We start from the raw sequence: 24180 nt of genomic DNA, 5'->3' as shown, positions 1-24180 counted from the left end.
CACAAGTTTAATTCTCTGTATCATATATACAAAATTCCTGTCAGAAAAACTGACAAAATGTATTTCTTACTTTGATCTTTTCCAGTCAAAGAATGAAACAGGCACAAGCATATTGTCTCCATATTAATGACCTAAAAACCAGCTTACATCTATACAGAACTCATACAAAGTCTGTGTTGAAATCATACGCGTCGTCGTCGTTCTGTGTGGTCAATAGATCGACGTTGACAGCAGCCGGCTTTGCCTTTCCTTTTATTTGTTTTCCTGTGAAAATTAAAATAAGTAAATCATCAATAACATTTCTCCTTTTTTAAATAATTATTTATAACAGTGCATAAGGTGCATCATTTTCCAGCAGCCATTTTAGGTCTAGAAGGAAGCTAAAAGTCAGTAGACAAAAAGAAAAGTTTACTCACGTGCACTTTTCTGTTTAGACGTCTGAGTCTGTGCCAGAGTCTCAGCCTAAAAAATAACAGGCAGGAGAAAGAGTGTGTACCCTATTAGACTCAATGTAAACGTAGTCACTGACAGAACATGGTTAGTATTAATAATGAGATCAGAGTTGGATTATTATGTCATCAAAAATATATGTGACACAATATTCATCATGACTCATTGCAGCACCCTGAACACACACACGATTTGGATCTAAAGTAAACTAGTCTTATTTTGGACCAAATATTAAGGTTATTAATGAATAACAGCATTGGTTTAAAATAAATCAATAATGCACATGTTAATATTATTTGTGTTAAACACACACAGTACAGAAATGCTGTCAATAAATTGGTGGAATCAACAACTGAATAACGGGTGATAATAAGAACCCCTGAAGCTCAGTATTAAGTCACCACAGTTGTTCTGCTGTATTCAATTAAGACTATGTACCTCCCACTAAGACTCATTTACATTAATGTAAACAGGAGAAATGTAAAATCCTGTACCTCCTCAAGATCTTCAATTTCCTCTATATCTTCTGTTTGGTCAGTGATATCCTCCTCGTCTTCCTCTTCTACCGCTGCAGGTTTTTCTGCTGAAATCTCACTGACATTCAAAAGGCCATCAGTCATGCCCTTTGAGTTTAATGTAATGCAGTTAGGCAAACTTGTTGCTCTTAAACCTAGGGAAATATTTTTTGATTAATGTCATATAATAAAATGGACAGCAGATTTAGTGACTATGTTTAATAGCTTTTATTGGGGGGGGGGGGAATAAATAAATATATATATAGTTATTTTATTTACAGTGGAACCTCTACCTATGAACTTGATCCGTTCCGTGACCCGGTTCGTAAGTGGAAATGTTCATTTCTCGAGTCAATTTTCCCCATTTAAAATAATGGAAAAGCAATTAATGTGTTCCAGCACCCACCCCAAAAGTCACCCTTTTTGCACTGATATATGTTTACAACACTCTCAAATTAGTAAAAAAAAAAAAAAAAAAAAAAAAGTACATGTAGCGTTACTAAAAATAAAAGAGAAATACAGTGGAAACAGTAATAAAAAAGAAATAATAAAGTTGTAAGTGGTTACACATCGCTACCTTGAAGACGTGACGACTGGCTGGAGGAGTAACACAGGCACGGGCTGTATGACGGGAGGTGGGGGGTGGGGGGAATAACGGAGAGTAGGTGGTGAATGTGGGGAGACGAAACGTAGATACGGCTTAACTTAGCACGAATTTCGATGTCTGCTATTTACACTAATGCTAAATTGCTAAAGCTACAATTTGCTAATCTTAAAAGCTCACTCAAGTCTGGGCGCTGGGAGACTCGCCTATTGGGGTAAGTGGCCATTTCCAGCCGCCAACGAGTCGTGGTTCGTTGGTGGAGGCAAAAAATATTCAAATGTCCGGTTCGTATCTTGGAAAGTTCGTTAGTATAGGCGTTCGTTAGTAGAAGTTCCACTGTATTTAAAACAGAACATGATAACTAGATGTCCATAAGGAAAGTAGTAAGGTAACATACGTTTCAAAATCTGCTCATTAGCCATTTCTATTTTATCCAGGTTCACACCCGTCTGCATCTTTGTAACCATGGCTTCAGTGAGGTGTGGGGGAAGGCATTTTCTGTCTGGTACTTTGCAATAGTAGTTCAGTTTCGCTCTGATGGAAATATACACATGAAGGTAAGATTATTGACGTTGTTAGGACCAGCTGACATCTTCATACCATTTACACACAACTGTTTAAAAGCTGGGTATCATTGTGTTTAAATGGAACAAACCCAAAAAACAATTTTGTAGAAATTGTACAAAATTTGTCGTCACTAAAGAATTTCTATGTGGTGTCAGTTTTAATTTAAGCACATTTTCCACCACAAAAAAATAAGGCATGATGTATGTGATTTCACTCCCAGCTGATGTTTTACTCACCCTGTCCAGTCATTGAGAAATGTAGTTGCTGCTTGTTCAGTGTTTGGCAGAGCACCTTTCTGTAGGAAACCACGCTTCTTCGCAAAACAAGTCAAAAACTCTAGAGAGTTTCTGTAGTTTGGGACATTGTACTGCAACATTATCTGAAGGGTAATTTAATAAACAAGTTTGTTAAACAGGAAATATATGTTTGTTCATTCATTCATTCATTCACTTTAACTGATTCATCCTGTGCAGGGTCGCTACTGGTCCCAAGCTTGCCTGGAAACATTGAGCGCAAGGCAGAAACACACCCTGAACTGCCAGTCAACCACATACGTTACTAAGTCACTCACATAAACACACACTTACAGGCATGTTTCACATATCAACTTGTTTTTTCAGATTCCTCACAGATAGTGAAGAGACACCTGTTGCACTAGTGTACTGGCAAAACAATATATGATGATTTATAATAAACCACCACATATTACCAAATAGATATCACAGAAACAAACAGGGACCTTTGAATTTCAGTGTTGGATTGAATGCAGACTCCATGGTCTTTGTCAGATCAATACAGCTCATCATTGTTCAAAGATGTGCAGTGACCCTCATGCATCCCCCACTTCCCAATATCCTACCAGTTGTGGGGACTGAACTGGGCCCCTTCAGGTCCCAAGCCTACGTCATTAATTAATAGGTCACAGTTGTCTGAGTGAGTGAGTGAGTGAGTGAGTTAGTGATAAGCCATGAGGTGCTTCACATCTGAAAACAAGTAGAAATAACCAACTAGACTTTGGTTTCACTTGCTATACTCACATGCTGCTGGTTGACGGAGTACAGCAGAGATTTGACTGCTTCAAGGGGATTTAGCTCCTTATCCTCTACCAGTAGACTCCTCAAAGCCAGCTTATCTCCAGAGTTGGATGGAGCTGCCACTATTGCTGGACTGTCCATCATCTTCACTTGCTTAGATATATGTACTTCCTGCATACATCTGGAGAGGAAAGCAAAAATGTATGCTTAAACCAAGCTTATTTCCAAATTTATTTCACAGAAATAAAGAACTGGGATCTTTGAACTTCAGTGTTGGATTGAATGCAGACTCCACGGTCTTGGTCAGATCAATAAAGTTCATCATTGTTCAAAGGGGCCCAGTGTAAATGCCACAAAAAAATATGAGTTCCCAAATTCACACGTCGTTTATTTGCTCATAAAACATTGATTGAGAACAAACTTAACTTTTCCAAAACATTTACATAAACTGAATAAATACACCAGAAAATTTTACGTTTTGTTTAATGCTGGACAATCAAGTCTGAGCTGACAAACAATAAGTTTATCGATGCGTATCCTAGAGTTTAAAACTACTGAAGTTCCTCAAATATTGGAAATCCATTTCTGATAAAATGTTTAATATCATATATGACATATATGACTAACACTGTTATTACACATGTGGTACTGCAGGAACCTAAGCATGTTCATATGCTTGCATGCTCAATCTAATTAGACATGTATGAACAATAATAGGACCACGTTTTATTTAGCAGGACTAAAATAACTTTAGCCAGATCATGACAAATGGCTAGTGTTGTTTACTTGATCATATGCAAGACTAGTTTGCTCTCATTAATAAATCTACTCTGCTTCCCAATAAACCTGACCCATGTAACTGAAGGTTATGAAATGCAGATAAACTGGCATAGAGGTGCAACACCACAGAAATATAGAGTAGCTGTTATAATCTCAACTCAGAACGTCTGAATTGGATGTATAACAAGCTTCTAAAATAAACTCACTTAGTCAGTCCTCGATAGACACCAGCATGGCATGCTCTGATTCCCTTCATGGTGTTAATGACACTGCTCTTCCCCACACTGGGAAAACCTAAACAAGCCAAAAAAGTTAAATTATTATTAGATTGTGTTTGACTTTATCAAAAAGAACTAACTAGAATTTCAGTAGAAACATTTACAGCATAACACTTAAAGACTAAGCACCAGCGATATGAAAGTATCAAACAAATAAATACAGTGGAATTTGAGTTCCTACCTTGTGTTTATTGACAGTCAGAAAACATGTTATTTCTTACTAATTCAAGGAATAAGGTTTAAAAGACCATTGGTCCCCTAACCCCCCCACCCCCTCCAACTGTGTTGGGAAACTCTAATAGGCGTCTTGCCTGTGACGTAGATGGTGGACAACAACTCTAGAAGCTGCACTTAATTTAATGCAGAATGATGAAAAGGTGTGTTGTTTTTGGCTGCAATCATTCAATGTACAGTGGGACATCTGTGCACAAATGGCCCAAAGATCCCAAAATATCCAGAAAATGGACTACATTTGTCAACTTTAAACGGGCACTTTGGAAAGGACCATCCGCTCACTCCGTTATCTGTAGCTCATTTCACTGGCGCTTTTCCAACAATATGGGCATGTAAGGAAACCAACGAAAGGTGTTAAAGAGCCTCTGTAACATGGAGGTAAACAGGGTAAGGACACTCACTTCGCCTGTTTTAGTTGGTGTTAGTTAACGTTAGCTTGACTTGCTAAACTCGGTGGCTCAGATTATACTCGGCTACGTAGCTGCATTACGGAGGTTTATAGTGTCGGATGAATTCGAGTTCGACTTCGATCACATTTACAAGAATAACGGTACCTCTAAATTTGAGTTTAGCTTATTGCTAGGCTATTGTCATGAATAATGTTGGTTATTTAGCTAGCTAGATACTGTCATAACAGTCAGTCATAACGGTGTTTTACCGCACCGTTGTTCAGCTGTTGTCCACCAGTGACATCACGGTCGCGTTCAAGAATTTCCGTAGCGAGCTCGGGTTTTTCCGTCAATTTAATAAAATTGTCAGTTTTAAAGCAAATTAAGCTGTTATTTTCATTTTAATTCATACTTATATATGTCAGTAACTACAATAATGTGAAATATTCATGGAGGTCCATTAAGTGGTGCTTAGCCTTTATAGCAGAAAATGTTATCTAAAACAATATATTGAGCTATATGAAATACAAAATTCATATCTGATTTTTTATTACAGGAAATGACCGTGAATGATCAATCAATCAATCTCACCAACAACGCCAACTTTGAGCATGCTCTCACTGTCCTGCTTGCTGGCTAAGTCAGTAAGTGTCTGCATCAGGGAATCACAGCCAAAGGAAGCTCCTACTTTCCTGGGGTCAGCATTTACATTAGCAGCTCTCTGCTTCTTTTCCAGCTGAAACAGTCCAGAATATGAATAATAAACAATCCATTATATAATGCTCAGGGACTATACAACTGTACATTTTAAACATTTAAAGTTTTAATACACGAATACCAAAACACTTTTCTCTAAGTACATGAAGTATTTTTCTAAAGATCTAAAGGTTTACAACACCAAAATATGGCATACATAAAATACATAAAACGGACCACACAAAATGAGGCATACATACCACAGTCCTATCCTGTATATGTGTGGATGACTTAAAGACAAATGTAGGACATTCTGCTTGAAGATATGCAAGCCACTTCTCTAGAATGACTTTAGGAACAAGATCTAAAAGAAGAAAAGGCCACTGCTAATAAGTAATCTGCCCACTGTCAATGGATCAATGTCTTCAAGCTTAAACATCACATCTCGATAGATCTCAGAAAACAATTAGATTAAGGACAGTACACACACACCTATCTTGGTCAGTACAAACAACATTTTCTTGCCCTCATGTTTCAGCACAGCCTCTTCCAGTTGAGGACAACGACAGCCCATAGGATCTCTGGCATCCAGAACTTCCAGTATCACATCAGAAGCTTCAACAACCTGCAAGAAACAATATCATTGACCATGTTATTCTAATACAGGTCGATCACATCAGCAGTCATTGCCAGTTCTGACCAAGAATACATTTTTAATGGCAAAAAAAATGGGCTCATACTTTACTTTATGTAATTTTACCTCAGACTTGCCCAGGTTGTTTCCAACAACATATCGAATACCATACGTTAGATCAATAATAAAAGGTTTGTTGAAATGATAAAGTCAGTCGAAGTTGTCTGTATTATACTAGAATGCTTATGATAATTAACAGATAATTAGTTAGCTTAATTATACACGTTGCTCCAGCTTAAGGTTAAAAAATAAAGGTCAGATGTACAACATGACGTGTGGGATCAACTATATTTGGTGTTGAAATTTATCAGTACATTTTTCTCTATAGCTAACGATCTAAAATTTCAACTCAAATTTGCAGTTCATTTATATAGAAATGAGTAAGAGTGTTACCTTCTTCAGCTCGCTGCATCTGAACACATTACTGCTTTTCCCTTTGGCAACAGCTGCCCTCGCTTCCCTCTGAGCCTTTACTTTCTCTTCCTGATAAATCACAGTCAGTGTAAGAGGCAAGTTCTGGAGGTAACATTTTTATTATCCTAAAATCATGGCCGCCTCGCTTTACCTTTTTAGCTTTCTTTGTTTTGGGCTCCTCTTCAGCACCGGCTGTCTCTTTCCCCTTCTTTCTCTTTTCAGCTCGCTCCTTCTGCTTGGCAAGCTTGTTCTTTTCTTTTAGCTCTTCAAGCTGTGTCACAGATACAAATAGGTTTAGTTAGACATGCAAATATGAACAGGGAATAAAGCAATAGAAAAAAGTATCATTCAGTATTACCTCTTGTTTCTTCTGCTCCGCTTCTCTAAGGACCTCCTCCTTAAAAGGAGCACTGTTCGGTACGCCGATATCCTTCTTGGACTTTCTTTTTATTCCACTTTTCTTTGCCTCTTTACGTAATTTTTTGTGGTGTTCCCGAACCTAAAACATATAAAATAAATAAATAAATAAATACTGTCCAGTTCTAACCATGTATTTTAATCAGTCTACAATGTTTACCTTTATTAAGAATGACAGTTAAACTATTACCACAGCTTTGTTGGTTTGGCTATTAAACATCATTAATAAGCTATTGTACTATAGAATATATTAAGAATATAAATAATGTTTGTTAAACTTGTCTAGGATGAACAAAATACAGAGTGAAAACTAAGCTATTTTTAGCATTAAATATAAAATATTCACCTTTTTCTGGATTTTATACCGTTTGGCGCAGCTCATGCGCTTGCTCGCCTTCTTTAACTCTGAAAAGAAAAAGAAAATATAATTATTTTAATTTTACCTCCAACATTAGCTCGGCAGCTAGTTTCCATCATGTTGTGCACGTTTAGCAAGCTAGCGTTAGCTTTAAAAACTGTTGTTTCTAGCCTTTAACAAGGGGAGCTCGATTTAACTACAGGTTGTGATTGGATCCAGGCGTCTCTACAACACAAAATCATGATTTTATTGACGACATAAAATAAACAGTGAACACAAAAATAGTGGGACCTTTTATTTATGGAAAGATGATACTTATGTTAATTTATTGGAGACATTTGTGGACTATTTTGTACATAAAAAAATGATGATATTCCTAAACATCATCAACAAACTATCATAAAATACTGTCTCGGGTACTATACTCACTATAACCATGTCTGCAAGTTAGGTCTCTTAGAGGTTTTAACTCTTCAGAGTGCTGAAGTGTATTAGCTCGATAGCTAACTAACTCACACCGTGCTGTACACAGCTATATAATAGAACATGCTTCAGCATGTAAAGTAAAAGCTAAATGAAATATTTAGGTGAATTAAGAGTCTTTCCTCCCTGTTATTACTAATAAATAAATGTGTAAAGTGAACTCACTAGGTCTCTTCATGGCTTCTGCTCTTCACACGTGGATTGTGGCGAATGAAGAAGAGCTCTCTTACTGTTTCCGTTTCCGTTAACAGAACCGAAATGGTTAATGTTTTCTCTCCCTCTAATAAATTCACTCCGCTTATTATTCTGAATGTTTTCCACCGCCCTCGTACTCGACAAAGAAGTCCCGAAAAGAAAGCTGAGGTAAGCCGTGCGTTTTCCAACCCCTGGCGTGTTTACAGTTAGCCCCGCGGCGGAACTGAAGAAAGTGGCCGGGGGAAGAGGCGAGCATCTCGGCCAAAGACAGAGACTCCGCCGCGCCTTTGTGTTTATTATGGAGCAGGGCTTCTGCTGCTGTCACCCAGAGCCAAACACTTCAGCATCACATCAATACCCTGTAAAACCCACACAGTCTCCGATATGGGCTTTTCTTCTTCTGTATATCCGTAAATAAGCTAGCTTTTGCATAGCTGGCTCTTATAATAAATGAAGGTACAAGAACTACTGCATTTTATATAAAAAAACAATACATCTTCACAAAGGAGACAGAGAGGGGTGTGACAATAGAGAAAAGAGCGGCATATACAAAATCAGTAATATACAGTATCCTTCAATTATAGTGTTTTCTTTAGTATTTCTAGGATTTTTCATCTCCGTTTGGCCTTTTGTACAATTCACACTGTAATATCCAAGTACAAAGCAGTTTTATCAGAGGTGAACGATTGAGTTTATTTACCACAACAGTGCTGTTTAATGCTATTAACTACAATTTAGATTATTGTATGTGTTACAAGAGTACAAGCCTTTAAAATATATTACAATTATTTTCCCAACATGTTTTCTGTGTAATTTAATTATTTTAATGTCGTCCTATATATATATATATATATAATTATATGACATGGTTTACTGTATTTTATCAGAATTACATGTTTACTTCAGATTTGCATGGTTACTTCTCCTAAGCCTTTAAGAGGCTGAAATTTAATTATGCATGTTTGCATTCATTACATATGCACAGCCTTATGAATATGCAATTAGACCCCGCCTCTATCTCCACTTACGCTTCTGCCACACACCTGCTTAAAACCTGCCTGCAAGTTGACAGGATTGGTTCATTAGTTTTATGACTTGAAAAACCCTGGCTGTCTGAATGTGTGCTTTTGAGACTTTCTTTGGAACACTGCAGTTTTTAAAAAAAACAGACATGCACAGACATTTTTCTAACTGCTTATTTGTTGCATTATACACCTTCTAGCATCTAAACACCACACAGACAAGATAACAAGGTTAAAAACATGATTAAGGCTTATGTTGAATGAGAGCTGATGGACAGCCTTCCATTCTCACATTCCCAGGCTATCTAGCTAATCATCTCAGCTGTCCTTTATTTATATATATATATATAATTTTTTTTTTTTTTTTGCTTAATTTTGTCTAATAAGGGAACTCAGAAATGGGATCTAAGCGGAGGAGGGCCACCTCTCCATCCAGCAGTATAAGTGGTGGAGATTTTGAGGACAGCCAACCAGCCTCAATGCCTTCAACAAGTCGCAAAAGAAGAAGAATCACTAACATCCCTACAGTTGATCCGGTGAGTGGCTGAATGTCGGATGACCTTCTGTTTGGCTTTGAAAATGGTTTAACTGTTTTTATACAGCAAGTATATGTTCCATTTCCTGGCCAGTCACAATGTGTGCCTCTCTCTGAAATATATATGTTTTTGCAGTGTTGCAGCTCTAATTTTCATTCTGTTATTACAGGCTTTATGTGTAAGCTTTTGTATTTAATACAGCTGTAACATTATATACATAATTATTTTCATTAATGATGAGTAGTGGCTCATTGAAGCTGTCTTCCTTTGACTTCACAGATTGCAGTGTGCCATGAACTTTACAATACTATCAGAGACTATAAAGATGACCAAGGCAGAATGCTGTGTGAGCTCTTTATTAGAGCCCCAAAGAGAAGGTGATTCACAAAGTTTAAAAGATACTTCATTTGCAAATGTGATATTGTAGGGGAAATCTTTATATATCACCAAAATTAAATGTCCACATACCACTTCAGTTGTGTGTTTTAGTCTTTATATTTTTGGCTGCGATACACGATTAATATTCTGTCAGTGCCTTTGGAAAACATTTGGATATTAACAATGTATGTACTTGCATAAGGAATCATAAAGTGCTCTGTTTCTCTCGTAAAGGAACCAACCAGATTACTATGATGTGGTTTCTCAGCCTATCGACATGATGAAAATCCAGCAGAAGCTAAAGATGGAGGAGTATGATGATGTTGAACAGCTCACAGTTGATTTTCAGCTCCTTTTCAACAATGCTAAGACCTACTACAAAGTATGCTACCTTCATATACAGAATAACTCTTGGCTGTGCTTTACTGTAATACTTCCAATGCTTAAATATTAATTTTCATTTAGATTTAATGTGTCTAGGTTTCCTTGGTGGTATGGTGAATTAAATTTAAAATGTTTATTACCACTATGAGGAGTTTGGTGTGTTCTCCCTGTGTCTGCATGGGTTTCCTCCGGGTGACTGTCTGTGAGGAGTGTGGTGTGTTCTCCCTGTGTCCGTGTGGGTTTCCTCCGGGTGCTCCGGTTTCCTCCCACAGTCCAAAAACACACGTTGGTAGGTGGATTGGCGACTCAAAAGTATCTGTAGGTGTGAGTGAATGTGTGTGTGTCTGTGTTGCCCTGTGAAGGACTGGCGCCCCTTCCAGGTTGTATTCCTGCCTTGCGCCCAATGATTCCAGGTAGGCTCTGGACCCACCGCAACCCTGAACTCAATAAGGGTTACAGATAATGAATGAATAAATGAATGTTTATTAACGGAGTTTCCGCTTATTTTCGATAGTAAATATGCTTCGGTCGTGTGACTAACAATGAAACCTTCTTCATTCCTATCTAGCCTGACACTCCAGAGTACAGAGCTGCATGTAAGCTATGGGACCTGTACATTCGAACTAAGAATGAGTTTGTGCAACGAGGAGACTATGAAGATGATGATGATGATGGTGACGACTCACAGGAAAATGCGGGGGGCTCTTTGGAGGATGAGGTAAGAGTCTCAAATACATTGATAAAGGATTGTGTCCTCATAAACATAGCATTGCTGTTTCAGCTAAACACACAAGTGAAAGTTGTGTGTGTCTCGTGGTCTTCCACAGTCGGCGTCCAGTCTCAGGGAGGTGTTGGAACAGCTGCTTGATGCAGTGCTGACCTACACTGAACACGGAAGACTGATCAGTGAACTCTTTCAGAGACTTCCATCCAAAATAGTAAGTTATGGTCAATATCAAGGATGTGTCTGATCTCACAGTAGTTCAGACTTTATTATTAATTCTCTCCAAGAACTATGAATACTTTATTATTTTTATAAAAACAGAATTAATGCAGTTGAACCAGTTATTTCAGAGTGATTCTTTTTTACTGCCCTAGTGTCTACACTGAGCTGTTGAGGTTTTGTTTCATGATTCACTTTCTGTCTTTTGCAGCAATACCCAGATTATTATGCAATTATTAAAGAGCCAATAGACCTGAAGACCATAGCCCAAAGGATACAGGTATTTATTAAATACATCACTTGTAAAACTCTAAACACATAACTCTTTGATTTTCATTGAAACATGGATTCTTTTCCCCTAGATTGGCTATTATAAAAGTTTGAATCACATGGCCAAGGACATCGACCTCTTAGTCAAGAACGCAAAAACATACAATGAGCCGGGTTCACAGGTGTTTAAGGTAACTCATACTTCACTGTCTAATGAATCTGTACCTGAATTATGCATCTCTCCTGGACAAAGTAGTATAATCTGTTATGAATATCTTACAGGATGCAAACACCATCAAGAAAATTTTTGCACAGAGAAAGATGGAGCTTGAGCATACAGAGCCCATTAAATCCAGCATTCGAATCAGGTCAGTTCCATCAGCCACACATACCAGTCGTCTATTTGCTTCTGTATAAGCTCTGAAAAATAAAAGTCCCATACTGGGCTTTCAACATAATTCCAAGTAGTTTCTTAGGGAACGATTAATTGTTTGAACAAACCTTTCTCTATAAATGAAAAAGTTGAAAGATGACAGGGGACTTGGAAGTGTTTAAATGCCTAGAGTTGCAATGGACACTAGAATGGATGGAACTGATTATGCATTTTATTTTTAACACACAGCATGAAAGGTTTCTGGGCAAGGCCCCTTTAAGATATTATTTTTTGTCTGTACAAATGTTATCAATTAGATTATAGGCAGTGCACTATGAAAGAAACCATTATGAGTTTAGTTAAATGCTAAGCTCTGTCTGTACCTAGGATTCTAAGTATACTGCTTAACACTAAAAAGAAACCAAGTTTTATATGAGTAAAGACTGTAAGAAATGAAAGGGGAAATGGATCTAAATTACATGGACAGTGCAGCTTCTTGTAAATATGTCTTTGTGTGTTGTCTCTCTGTGAATAGGAACAGGAGGTCAGCTCATTTAGACCGACTGTCCTCTATCACAATGGCTTTACAGTACGGCTCAGAGAGTGATGAAGACGGCATCCTCACAGGTTCATCTACTGCTTATTTTATCTTCTGTACATAGTGTTGTTACATCACAAGTAGGGCTCTATTTAGAACAATCCTTATACATGTTTCCACACTACTATTCCGCTTTTATTTTGAAATCCGTCAAAAATGAACTTCCCCTAAATGGGTGCTCTTTGTTTTTATGTTGTTATAAAGTTAATTAACCAAATCAAATCTAAGCTTTACCCATTAGGCTAATGAGGTGGGCCATGTGGCAAATATTTAAGATTGTAATTTACAACACATACCTCAGTATGTAGTTTGATAACCCATTATTACTATACAGTGTTTAATGGAAATTTCCACAATATTGGTTATTATTACAGACACTACAGTTTGTCTTACATCTTAAATATGGTGTAGAGTCATATACACGCTTGTCAGCTATATCATTAAGATGACATCCTTGTTTCTTCATCCGTTGTCCATTTTCTTAGCCCCACAGGTGCCTTACAGGTGCACTTTGCAGTTGTAGTTACACACTGTAGTGCATATGTTGCCCTGCATGTTTTTGTTATCCCTTTTACCCTGTTTTTCACTGGTCAGGACCACCACAGAGCAGATATTATCTGAGTGATGGATCAGCCAGTGCTGCAGTGATGCTAATATGATGGTGGTCTGCTAGCATGTGCTGGTATGAATCAGACACAGCAGTGTTGGTGGAAAATGGACACTGGATGTAGAAACAAGAAGGTCATGTTAATGTTATGACTGACCGGTGTATATTAACCACAACAAACACTTGTAGCAGTCATGCCTACGCCTACATGTAACTAACCAGTGTTTGCACTATAGGAGAGCAATTTTTGCTCTTAGGGCACTTACTGTCCCTCTTTTTTGCTCCAGGTTCAGTGCATTATGATGAAGGAGAATCTGAGGCGGAGAGCATCCACTCCAACATGGACATGTCCAACCCTATTTTTCAGATGTACGAGGCCGTCCGAGGGGGCAGGAACAGCCAAGGCCAGCTTATAGCTGAGCCTTTCTTTCAGCTGCCCTCCAGGAAGGACTATCCCGATTACTTTCAACAGATCAGTCAACCCATCTCTCTACAACAGATCCGGTATGTCAGGGCTTCATCTGCAGTACATTTGGCTTGACACTTGACATATTTGTTGGCATTGACAGAGGTTTAAAGTAATTCATGTTTAAAAAAGCGGACCGCACGGTGGCGCAGCAGGTTAGTGTCGCAGTCACACAGCTCCAGGGGCCTGGAGGTTGTGGGTTCGATTCCTGCTCTGGGTGACTGACTGTGAGGAGTGCGGTGTGTTCTCCCTGTGTCTGCGTGGGTTTCCTCCGGGTGACTGTGAGGAGTGTGGTGTGTTCTTCCTGTGTCTGTGTGGGTTTCCTCCGGGTGACTGTCTGTGAGGAGTGTGGTGTGTTCTCCCTGTGTCTGCGTGGGTTTCCTCCGGGTGACTGTCTGTGAGGAGTGTGGTGTGTTCTCCCTGTGTCCGTGTGGGTTTCCTCCAGGGTGCTCCAGTTTCCTCCCACAGTCCAAAAACACACGTTGGTAGGTGGATTGGCGACTCAAAAGTGTCCGTAGGTGTGAGTGAATGTGTGTGTGTGTGTGTGTCTGTGTTGCCCTGTGAAGGACTGGCGCCCCCTCCAGGGTGTATTCCCACCTTGCGCCCAATGATTCCAGGTAGGCTCTGGACCCACCGCGACCCTGAACTGGATAAGGGTTACAGATAATGAATGAATGTTTAAAAAAGCAATTTTGAATATGATGCTTAGTCATTGTTTTTCCGTGTTAATTCATCACAAATTGGAGAAATGTGCACATGACACTTGGAGCATTGTAGAATATTAATGGCCATTATTCTTTCGATTGATGTTGTTCATGTAAAACCTGCTGCATTTCCTGTCTCCAGAGAAAAAATGAAGAATAATGAATATGAGAGTGTGGAGCAGATGGACTCTGACCTGAACCTGATGTTTGAGAATGCAAAGCGCTACAATGTCCCCAACTCCCACATCTACAAGCGGGCTCTCAAACTGCAGCACATTCTCCAGGTAATTTACCATATCATAGTTTAGGCTTCATTTTCAGCTGAAAATAATTAGCATTCAATCAAATTTTAATCACAGTGAACACTGTGTGTATGTGTGTGCAGATGAAGAGGAAGGAATTGTTGAGGAGGGAAGATGAGGACGGGGACAGTATGCTCTCATCTACTCTGTCGGATGGTGGCAGCATTAAACGCAAGAGGTATGGTTTTTTCCAGTTGATTTAGTCCATGAAATAGCAGGGTGAGTTCAGTGAAATACCCTCCAAAACAATTCCAGTTAAAGGTGTAGTTATGTGTGCAGAGAACCCACTAAAATTGGGGCATTACTTCTTGCAAGTGAAGGACTAACTTTTGTTTTCAATTTCCTGTGAATTCACGTTTGTTGAATGAACTATTATTTATTATTTTAAATAAAAACCTACAGTCATAAAAAGAACACCAAGAAGAATCGTATGAAGACTCTGTGCAGGGTCGTTGCAGAGGCTCGAGAACCAAACACTGGACGGAGACTCTGCGACTTATTCATGGTTAAACCCTCTAAGAAAGACTATCCCGACTACTATAAGATTATACTGGAGCCCATGGACCTGCGGACCATAGAACACAACATCAGAGCAGACAGGTACCAAAATGAAGATGCCATGCTGGAGGACATGAAGCTGATGTTCCGCAACGCTAGACACTACAATGAAGAAGGCTCACGGGTGGGTTATTACTTAGAGTAACAAGGACAATTTGGCTAAACGGAAAGCAAGTTGGCTAGTGTCCACTTTTTACTTTGATACTACGAGGGATAGTTTGTCGAGTTAAGTGTTTAAAGTAGTAATAGTGGCATGGTGAGTCAAACTCACTTTATAAACAATTAAATATTGTTTTAAATATATGAACAGTCTCTGATATTTGCAGTTTTTGTATGTACTCTATAATCATGCATTGTCTGCAGGTGTATAATGACGCTAACACACTAGAGAAAATACTGAAGGAGAAGAAGAAAGAACTTGGCCCTGCACCAGATGAAGACGACGTCATTTCACCAAAACTCAAAATAAGTATGTCACGTTCTTTTAGTAAATTGAGCAAACATTGTTCAAATGTATTCCTTTTCTACAAACTATTCTTTCAATATTCTCTTGCTATTCTCTTCCTGTGCAATGACAGGAAAGACTGGCATCTCGCCAAAGAAATCAAAATACCTGACTCCACTTCAACAGAAGCTGAATGAGCTCTATGAAGCAGTGAAGAATTATACAGACAAACGTGGCCGTCGCCTCAGCACCATTTTCCTCCGCCTTCCATCCAGAGCTGAGCTCCCAGACTATTATATAGCCATCAAAAGACCGATAGATATGGAACGGGTCAAAAGCCACATGCTGGCCAACAAGTACCAGGATGTCGATGCTCTAGTGGAAGACCTGGTGCTGATGTTTAATAACGCGTGCACCTACAACGAGCCCGAGTCCCTCATCTATAAAGATGCTCTGGTTCTCCACAAGGTTCTTCTGGAGACCAGGAGGGATCTGGAAGGGGGTGATGATGCCCACGTCCCAGATGTCCCTCGCCTCATCCAGGACCTGATCCGCAGTCTCTTTGTGTCTGTGTTGGGTCATCAGGACGATGAGGGCCGATGCTATAGCGACTCTTTAGCAGAGATTGCAGCAGAGGACCCAGCCCACCCAGAAAGACCTCCCCTCAACTTTGAAATAATTCGGGCTAACGTAGATAAAGCGCGCTACAAGAGGCTGGATGTCTTCCAGGACCACATGTTTGAGGTGCTGGAGAAAGCAAGAAGAATGAACAGGTAACGTTTATCAGTATTTGATGTAAATGTAAAACATATAATACGATTCAGTAGTGGTGACTCTTTATGATATTTGTGGCAGGACGGACTCAGAGATCTTTGAGGATGCAGTGGAGCTACAGCAGTTCTTTATCCGGATCAGAGATGAGCTGTGTAAGAATGGAGAGATCCTGCTCAGTCCTGCCCTCAGCTACACCTCCAAACACTTGCACAGTGATGTAGAAAAGGAGAAGAAAGAGAAGCTGCCCAAAGAATTTGAGGAGGACAAGCTCAAGCGGGAAGAGGAGAAGAAAGGTATGGAACACCTACCACTGTTCTCTTCGTTTCAGATATTTCTTGTTGTAACAGTACACTTGCATTTCCTCACCACAGAAGCAGAGAAGAGTGAGGAATCTTCTGGAGGAACATGGCAGGGAGGTCTCCAGCGTACATACAGTCAGGACTGCAGTTTTCAGGACAGAATGTATCACGTAGGAGATTACGTTTATGTAGAGCCTGCTGAGCCTAACCTACAGCCCCACATCGTCTGTATAGAGCGCCTCTGGCAGGATGACACAGGTATTACACTCATAGCATAGGCATCTATGTGAATTGATTATGAGCACAGGCGGATCACTAAACTTTGTAAAGTAGTGGCCTTATTCTTTTTCTTAGTGAACTGCAAATGCCCAAGTGTAGAGTGTGTAATATGTTTAGGGCTTTTATCGATGAACATTAATAGCCAGTGTTCTGGGTTAACAGCAGCTTTTAACGTTGGAAAAATTTCCAATAGTGTATATCTTATAAATGTTCTGTATGAAATCCATGTCTTTATTGAATCTGTGTTTTTGTTATAGGAGAAAAGTGGCTATATGGCTGCTGGTTCTACAGACCCAGCGAAACCTTCCATCTAGCCACACGCAAATTCTTGGAGAAAGAAGTTTTCAAAAGCGACTACTACAACAAAGTTCCTGTCAGCAAGATTCTGGGCAAATGCGTTGTCATGTTTGTTAAGGTAGGGTTAATTCATTAGTTCATTAATCTGTGTTATGTCTGTAGTGTTATTGACATGTCTTGCAGAGCTTTTGGGGTGGTTTCCCTGACAGGAATTAAGCCTAGTCTTGGACTACTCTGCGTTTTGTTTTGTGATTTACCATTGAAAAGAGGACATAGTCTAGGACTAGGCTTAATCCACATCTGTTAAACCATCCCTTAGTGAAACAAAGACCTGATTGTTTTGTCTGGTTTTGGTGTTTATTGATTCAGGAATATTTTAAACTCAGTCCTGAAGGCTTTAGGCCCGAAGATGTTTTTGTCTGCGAGTCTCGTTACTCTGCCAAGAACAAGTCCTTCAAGAAGATCAAGATGTGGACCATGCCTCTAAGTTCTGTGAAGTTCATGCCTCGTGATGTGCCGTTGCCTGTGGTCCGGGTGGCCTCTATGTTTGCTCCTAAGCCAGAGACAGAGAAGCCTCTAGAACAGGCAGAGGACAACAAAACTGTAGCTTCTGTTATCGATAAGGTAAATACAAACAGATTTAGAAGATTTTAAAATTCTAACATTCTTTTCCCCTTAATTCCATACATTTTCCATGTTTCAACCAAGGCATATTTGGTGTGTGTGAAGTTTTTCTACTGAAGCTAGAGGACTAATGTAGCTTACATGTAAAAGAAGCTCTTAGCTGCCACTAATAATTGCACAAATATATTAATTTTTTAGCCACTATCTTGATGTCTGAATGTGACCATTTTCATTGATAACAGTGTGCAGCACAACCTAGCTGATTGGTTACAGTTGAAATAAGTTGGAAATTGTTTTAAATTTAGCTTCTAGAATTATATCTTACAGGGAATTTATTTGTCTTGAATATTAGCTAACACAAATGAATTGGTCTTTTGGAGCATAATGTTGATTTCACTATTTATTGTGTCTGTAATGGATGTATATCTGCAGGAGAAAGAGGATGTTCCGGTAGAGGTCAGTAATGGGGAGCCAGGCTGTCAGTATTACGAGCAGCTCAACTACAATGACATGTGGCTGAAAGTGGGCGACTGCGTTTATATACGCTCTCATGGCTTGGTGCGCCACCGAGTGGGCAGGTACAGCAATGACAATAACATCCACTCATTCATACAATTAGTACTATAAGATAGGCATAATTGAGTGTACATTTTGGACAGTGTCACTCATCCTGGGATAGTTGCTGTAGTGTGTGCATCTTCAAGCTTGTAGAAGTAATATGTTAAGTAATGACATTATTATGATACAGCGTTACAAGCTATTTGTGGTTCTATGATGAAAAAGGATAGAGAAGATGTGGGTGCGAGATGGGGCTGTCTACTTTTTCGGGCCAATCTTCATCTACCCTGAAGAAACCGAACATGAACCTACCAAGATGTTCTACAAAAAGGAAGTGTTCCTTAGCAACCTAGAGGAGTCCTGTCCAATGACCTGTATTACAGGTAACATTCAGACATCCATTTCTTAACGCATACGATTCAGACGGAAAATGTTCCTTAATGAAATAATGAAGATTTAACACACATACGTGTCTGTTCCTCAGGGAAGTGTGCAGTGTCCTCGTTTAAAGACTACCTGTCGTGCCGTCCAACCGAAATGCCGGAAGAAGACGTGTTGCTTTGCGAGAGTCGCTACATTGAAAGCGAGAAACAGATGAAGAAGTTTAAAGGCTTGAAACGCTTTTCCTTATCTGCCAAAGTAGTGGAGGATGAGATCTATTATTTCAGGCAAGTTTATGGAAGTATATGAACATTTTTAATGGTGGCTCATCAACAGAGCGTAAAGGGTTTGTACCTGAAGCTACGTCCTATAATTACTGTACATCAGAACGGAGAACATGATATCCCCTGTAAATGTAGGACACTTTGAGACCATGAAACTCTCTTTTTATGCTCAACTGATGAAACAGGTGTGAGTCTTCCAAAAGGTTCATGTACCAGATATTTATTTAAGATAATAGTGCTAATGGGAAACTCTGTCGTGCAGTAGTAAAATCTATGACGTCTCCCTTTCTTTTTCCGTCACAGGAAACTGATAGTGCCTCAGAAAGAGCCGTCTCCACTGCTGGACAAGAAGATTGAGGAGCTGGAAGCCAAATTTGCAGACATGACAGATGAAGAGCTGGAAGAATTGGGCGATGATGATGGTGATGGCTCTGATGCCCATGGCATGTCTCAGCTGCCGACACCAATGGCCAGTGACCTTGACATGATGCAGTATACACCTACACAAGTGGGTGATGCCTTAAGCCCCGTTGCTCTGTCATTTTCATTTCATAAAATATAAACAAATGCTTCAACACATATAGTTGTAACAGTTTAACTCTGTACTTGGAAAAACATTTTAGCATCAGGCCATTGCACGCTGGTATTGTTCATATACGGTGCTTCTGTAACATTAATATTACATTACCATCATGTCACAGATACCTAGAGAGTCTGTGTTATTGGACAGCTCACTGTTTTTGTTTTGTCGTCACCAGTCCACTCCCAAGTCCATTAAAGGCCTGTCAAAGAAGGAGGGAGCGAAAAGGAAGATCAATATGAGTGGCTACATCCTGTTCAGCAGTGAGATGAGAGCCGTGATCAAGGCCCAGCATCCAGACTTCTCATTCGGGGAGCTCAGCCGCCTCGTGGGCACAGAATGGAGGAACCTGGAGTCAGTGAAGAAAGCTGAGTATGAAGGTCAGGGCGGTTCCGAAACATCTCTTGAATGTTAATGTATACGAAAAAATCATACATTTTTCTTCCAATAAATGTTTTGCCTTTTATAATCATAAATGAACATGTCAATCAAGGTCAATCTTGTGTATATGTTTGTTTTCCAGAGCGGGCAGCTAAAGTGGCCGAGCAGCAGGAACGCGAGAGGGCAGCTCAGCAGCAGAACTCCCCAAGAGCAGGTACCCCAGTAGGGGCGCTCATGGGGGTGGTTCCCCCTCCGACCCCTATGGGGATGCTTAACCACAGCATGACACCTATGGCAGGTAACCCCTCTCAGATGCAGTGGACACACCTCACAGGTGCCACATAGAGCTGCAATAAGAAGCCTAACTGCTAATACAGCTTTATTTCTCCAGCCATTCCTCATTTTCCTAATTCATACTTAACATTTATATATGATGACAGAATATATGATGATTTCAAATGCATCATACTTTTAATTCTAAAGGAATATTCAGGTGTTTTTCAACCTATTGTCTTTCTGCCACATCTGCAAACTTATTTCCACAGATCATTTTGATACATTTCCCAGTAATAGGCGTATTTGTCAACAGCTACACATTATAATAATATTTTTTTGAGAAAATTATTTGGAAATGTGATGCCTTTGCTTTTAATCTTCCTTATAAAAATTACAATAAACATTTACCCAAGTGTACACCATATTTCGGTAATAATTTGGTAACAAACCATACAATATAGATGTGGCAGATGAATAAAAATGCTATAGTATTCCTTAATCAGTTGCATGTGCATGAACTGTTACAACCCATGTAACTTTTATTTTCAATAAACTATGTTATCCTACCATGTACTAAGATAATAAGCTGCCTGTCTCTCGTTAGGCATAGTGCATGAATTCATCCCCCATAGCTAGCTGCATGTTTTACTGATGCATGGGTCTCTTGTGTTGCCATCTTCCCTTCCCCTCACTCCTCAAAAGGCATGGTGGGTAGCTACCAGCCGCCCATGCTGCCACTGCCAGGTCCCATTGACGGGATCGTTAGTATGGCTGGCATGCTGCTACATCACATGGGGGTGCCTGTTTTACCCCACCACGTCCTGCAGAGCATGCCCGGGGTTCCAGGCATGCCGTACCCGGGTAAGGACAGCTCCACAGCCACATGCTTCCACACCCCTCTGCAGTTGCTTCCTGTCTGCCTCTCTAACTAAAACTGGAGGGGCTACCTGTACCATAGATTCAGGGCCTTGCACTAACCTGCCAATGAAAACTGGATTTGAAGAAGAAAGAATTGAACTCTATGCATTTTGTGGTGAGAAGCAGCAGCACATTTGAGGACTCCGGAGCTTCCAGTATTACAATCCAGTAACAGATTAAATTCATTTCTATTATAAATTATAGAATAAGCATTCGGTAGTCTTAACTGTAGCTGCCATTATCATCTTGTAGTGCCTTTACTGTTAGGCAGAAGACTTTTTGCATTCACTCTGTACACTACTTTTTATCGTGTCCAAAGACCCACAAGTCATTGCTCTCATCAAGTGTGTATACTGCAACTGCTTTCACAGGTATGAATGAAATGGCAGCTGGGACTGCAGGAAACCACTATGGAGCTCAGGTAATTATTAAATTGAAATGAAATAGTTGCTTTTTTATTGCTCTTTAAAGCAATACTTCAGCCAAAATTCTGCCAAATGTCCTACTTAATTCCAGTATAACTGAACATCAAAGACGTTGATCCTAAATCAGTACCTCTCCTAGTACTCATCTTAGATTCTTGTCTTGAGTCACATACAGGGGTTGGATAATGAAAGTGAAACACCTGGTTTTAGACCACAATAATATATTAGTATGGTGTAAGGCCTCCTTTTGCAGCCAATACAGCGTCAGTTCGTCTTGGGAATGACATATACAAGTCCTGCACAGTGGTCAGAAAGATTTGAAGCCATTCTTCTTGCAGGATAGTGGCCGGGTGACTACGTGATGCTGGTGGAGGAAAACATTTCCTGACTCACTCCTCCAAAACACCCAAAGTGGCTCAATAATATTTAGATCTGGTGACTGTGCAGGCCATGGGAGATGTTCAACTTCACTTTCATGTTCATCAAACCAGTCTTTCACCAGTCTTGCTGTGTGTATTGGTGCATTGTCGTCCTGATACACAGCACCGCCTTCAGGACACAATGTTTGAACCATTGGATGCACATGGTCTTACTGGTGCAATATGCAATTAATGAAGATTGGCCACCAGGCTGCTCCAATTTAGCCATGAAACCTCCCACACTACAATGGCAGGTGTTTCAGTTTCATTGTCTAACCCCTGTATATGTGTCTCTGTAGGTGGGTGTGATGGGTCCCAATCAGCAGGCTCCACCACCCTACCCTGGGCAGGGGCAAGTTGGACAGCCTGCCCTCCAGCAGCCCTCCACTCCAATATTTGTAGCTCCTCCACCCAAACCTCAAAGACTTCTGCACTCTGAGGCTTACCTGAGGTACATAGAGGGACTCAATGCAGAGTCTTCTACTGTCAGCAAATGGGACCAGACACTGTCAGGTCAGTATTAAATATTTTTTCATCAGTGTTGAATGGCGCTGGACCTCAATTAGCAGTATTTTACTTAATCATATTAGAATCTTTACAGTCCATGGGCTTCTATGGTGGATTCAGTGTAAGGAAAAAAGTTTAGGTACTGAATTGATAAATTGTTTCTTTTCTTTATATACTTTATCCAGCTCGCAGAAAAGATGTACGCCTTACAAAAGAGCAAGAAAGCAGACTTCCCACTCATTGGCTGAAGAGTAAGGGGGCACACACCACTATGGCTGATGCTCTGTGGCGACTGAGAGACCTAATGCTGAAAGACACTCTCAATATTCGACACACTTACAACATCCAGAATATCTAAAGTAAGGATATTACCAATGTGAGAGTCACACCACCACAACATTTAGTGTTTTTCTCTGCTCAAATACCCCTGATTTAACTCACAAGCTACAAGGGTCAAATGAGGGCGTTTGAATCAAGAAAATACTAAGCTGTTCCATCAAGGACTGGGGTGTGACACTGGTGACCTAAACCATTCCTGTCCTTCTCTAATAGGTGTCTTTGTGTAGGTTTTTAAATAAGTATTTTGTAAACTGTTGGTTGTACTCTGTGTTTGTTAGTGTTCTTCTCATTTCATAGCACTTTGAATGCAATTGCATTTTATTATGTTGTTAATTGTTGCTTTAAGATAGACAAACATTTTCATAAAATGTTGTAAAGTTTCACCTGTCAATGCCTTCATTACCTGTTTTACATTAGTCCTAAGACTGTTTGATATTAGTTAGGATAATGAAAGCCAAAAAAAAAATAATAATTCCATATGGCCTGTGTTCGTTCTGAATCCAGCTTAAGTTCACTAAAGTGAAGTTAAGGGGATTGATTTTTTTTTTTTTTCATATGAAGTGATTTTCATATCTAATTTTCATTAACTGTAAACCATTTCAGAGAGAATAACATTTGCTGCTGGCTTAGTGTTTCAATAAACTGACATTCTCAGATTACAGAGCATTTTCATTTATTACAATGGTAAAACATCAAGGTTGATTTTGAATTTGCATAAGAATCATTTGCATTAAATGCATGGTAAAATAGGGAAGTTCACAAAGCTTATGATTTTTTTTTTTCTTCTTCTTTCTCTCTTCCTTGTGTGTGTGCGCGGGCGTGTGTTACACATCAATGCCACACTGCTCAGTGGCCTGATGTCCTGTGTTCAATCTTTGCCTCAGGGGCTGTGAGGAGTTTGGTGGTCTCTCTGTGTGTCCTTGTTTCAGTCCAAAAACAAGGTGGTTTGACTGTGTTAACTTAGCCACTTGTATGACTATGTATTCTTTCCTTTTTATATATAGATCAGGACCTCATTTTATGGAAGTTTTGTATGTGAGACCACAACTTAATGCTCCATTGCCATTTTATATTTTTACAAAAATAGATAAATGGTCAAAAAAATAATAGACATTAAAACAACTGTAATAAACACATTGTTGTAT

The 24180-nt window shown here is 39.6% G+C and overlaps 2 protein-coding genes across 7 annotated transcripts; one reads left to right on the top strand and one right to left on the bottom strand.

Annotated features, from left to right (window-relative positions):
- Positions 1-6: 6 nt before the first annotated feature.
- gnl3 (G protein nucleolar 3) lies at positions 7-8205 on the bottom strand. 3 transcript variants are annotated; one of them, XM_066670204.1, is made up of 15 exons: positions 8079-8205; positions 7419-7477; positions 7014-7154; positions 6807-6926; positions 6635-6724; positions 6040-6172; positions 5808-5911; positions 5443-5587; positions 4157-4244; positions 3174-3351; positions 2373-2515; positions 1967-2103; positions 945-1120; positions 417-462; positions 7-264 (listed from the first exon to the last, which is right to left on the bottom strand). In XM_066670204.1, exons 1-15 carry the CDS (start codon positions 8089-8091, stop codon positions 161-163), a joined length of 1677 nt encoding a protein of 558 aa, XP_066526301.1. In that variant the 5' UTR covers positions 8092-8205; the 3' UTR covers positions 7-160. The 3 variants fall into 3 exon arrangements, with proteins under 3 accessions (XP_066526301.1, XP_066526302.1, XP_066526303.1); XM_066670205.1 differs by lacking the exon at positions 8079-8205 and adding an exon at positions 7879-7882; XM_066670206.1 differs by lacking the exon at positions 8079-8205 and adding an exon at positions 7860-7878.
- On the top strand, positions 8167-23689 carry pbrm1 (polybromo 1). Of its 4 annotated transcripts, XM_066670195.1 has the most exons (30): positions 8167-8276; positions 9518-9666; positions 9946-10043; positions 10279-10426; positions 10997-11146; positions 11256-11366; positions 11583-11651; positions 11734-11832; positions 11924-12009; positions 12550-12641; positions 13507-13723; positions 14532-14673; positions 14775-14869; positions 15094-15373; positions 15613-15718; positions 15828-16467; positions 16550-16761; positions 16840-17025; positions 17304-17461; positions 17713-17967; positions 18400-18545; positions 18751-18908; positions 19010-19193; positions 19494-19698; positions 19949-20150; positions 20294-20449; positions 21130-21288; positions 21717-21766; positions 22489-22702; positions 22882-23689. In XM_066670195.1, the coding sequence occupies exons 2-30, from the start codon at positions 9529-9531 to the stop codon at positions 23052-23054; spliced, it is 4929 nt and encodes a 1642-aa protein (XP_066526292.1). In that variant the 5' UTR covers positions 8167-8276; positions 9518-9528; the 3' UTR covers positions 23055-23689. The 4 variants fall into 4 exon arrangements, 3 of the variants coding, with proteins under 3 accessions (XP_066526292.1, XP_066526294.1, XP_066526293.1); XM_066670197.1 differs by lacking the exon at positions 21130-21288 and having other exon boundaries at positions 20294-20365; XM_066670196.1 differs by lacking the exon at positions 21130-21288.
- Positions 23690-24180: the final 491 nt, after the last annotated feature.

Source organism: Hoplias malabaricus, chromosome 5 (genome assembly GCF_029633855.1).
Source record: "Hoplias malabaricus isolate fHopMal1 chromosome 5, fHopMal1.hap1, whole genome shotgun sequence".
NCBI classification, from domain to species: domain Eukaryota; kingdom Metazoa; phylum Chordata; class Actinopteri; order Characiformes; family Erythrinidae; genus Hoplias; species Hoplias malabaricus.
Note: the sequence above shows the minus strand (reverse complement) of the source record. Positions and strands in the feature narration are given on the sequence as shown.

Bases quoted from the DNA above. Each gene is read 5' to 3' on its own strand.
- gnl3 (XM_066670204.1), bottom strand. The intron at 4,245-5,442 runs GTGAGATTGATT...TGGCTTGTTTAG, and splicing joins GCTCAAAGTTGGCGTTGTTG to GTTTTCCCAGTGTGGGGAAG. The intron at 3,352-4,156 runs GTGAGTTTATTT...TTTCCTCTCCAG, and splicing joins GTCTATCGAGGACTGACTAA to ATGTATGCAGGAAGTACATA.
- pbrm1 (XM_066670195.1), top strand. From the start codon at position 9,529: ATGGGATCTAAGCGGAGGAGGGCCACCTCTCCATCCAGCAGTATAAGT. The intron at 19,194-19,493 runs GCAAGTTTATGG...TTTCCGTCACAG, and splicing joins GATGAGATCTATTATTTCAG to GAAACTGATAGTGCCTCAGA. The intron at 19,699-19,948 runs GTGGGTGATGCC...TGTCGTCACCAG, and splicing joins TGCAGTATACACCTACACAA to TCCACTCCCAAGTCCATTAA.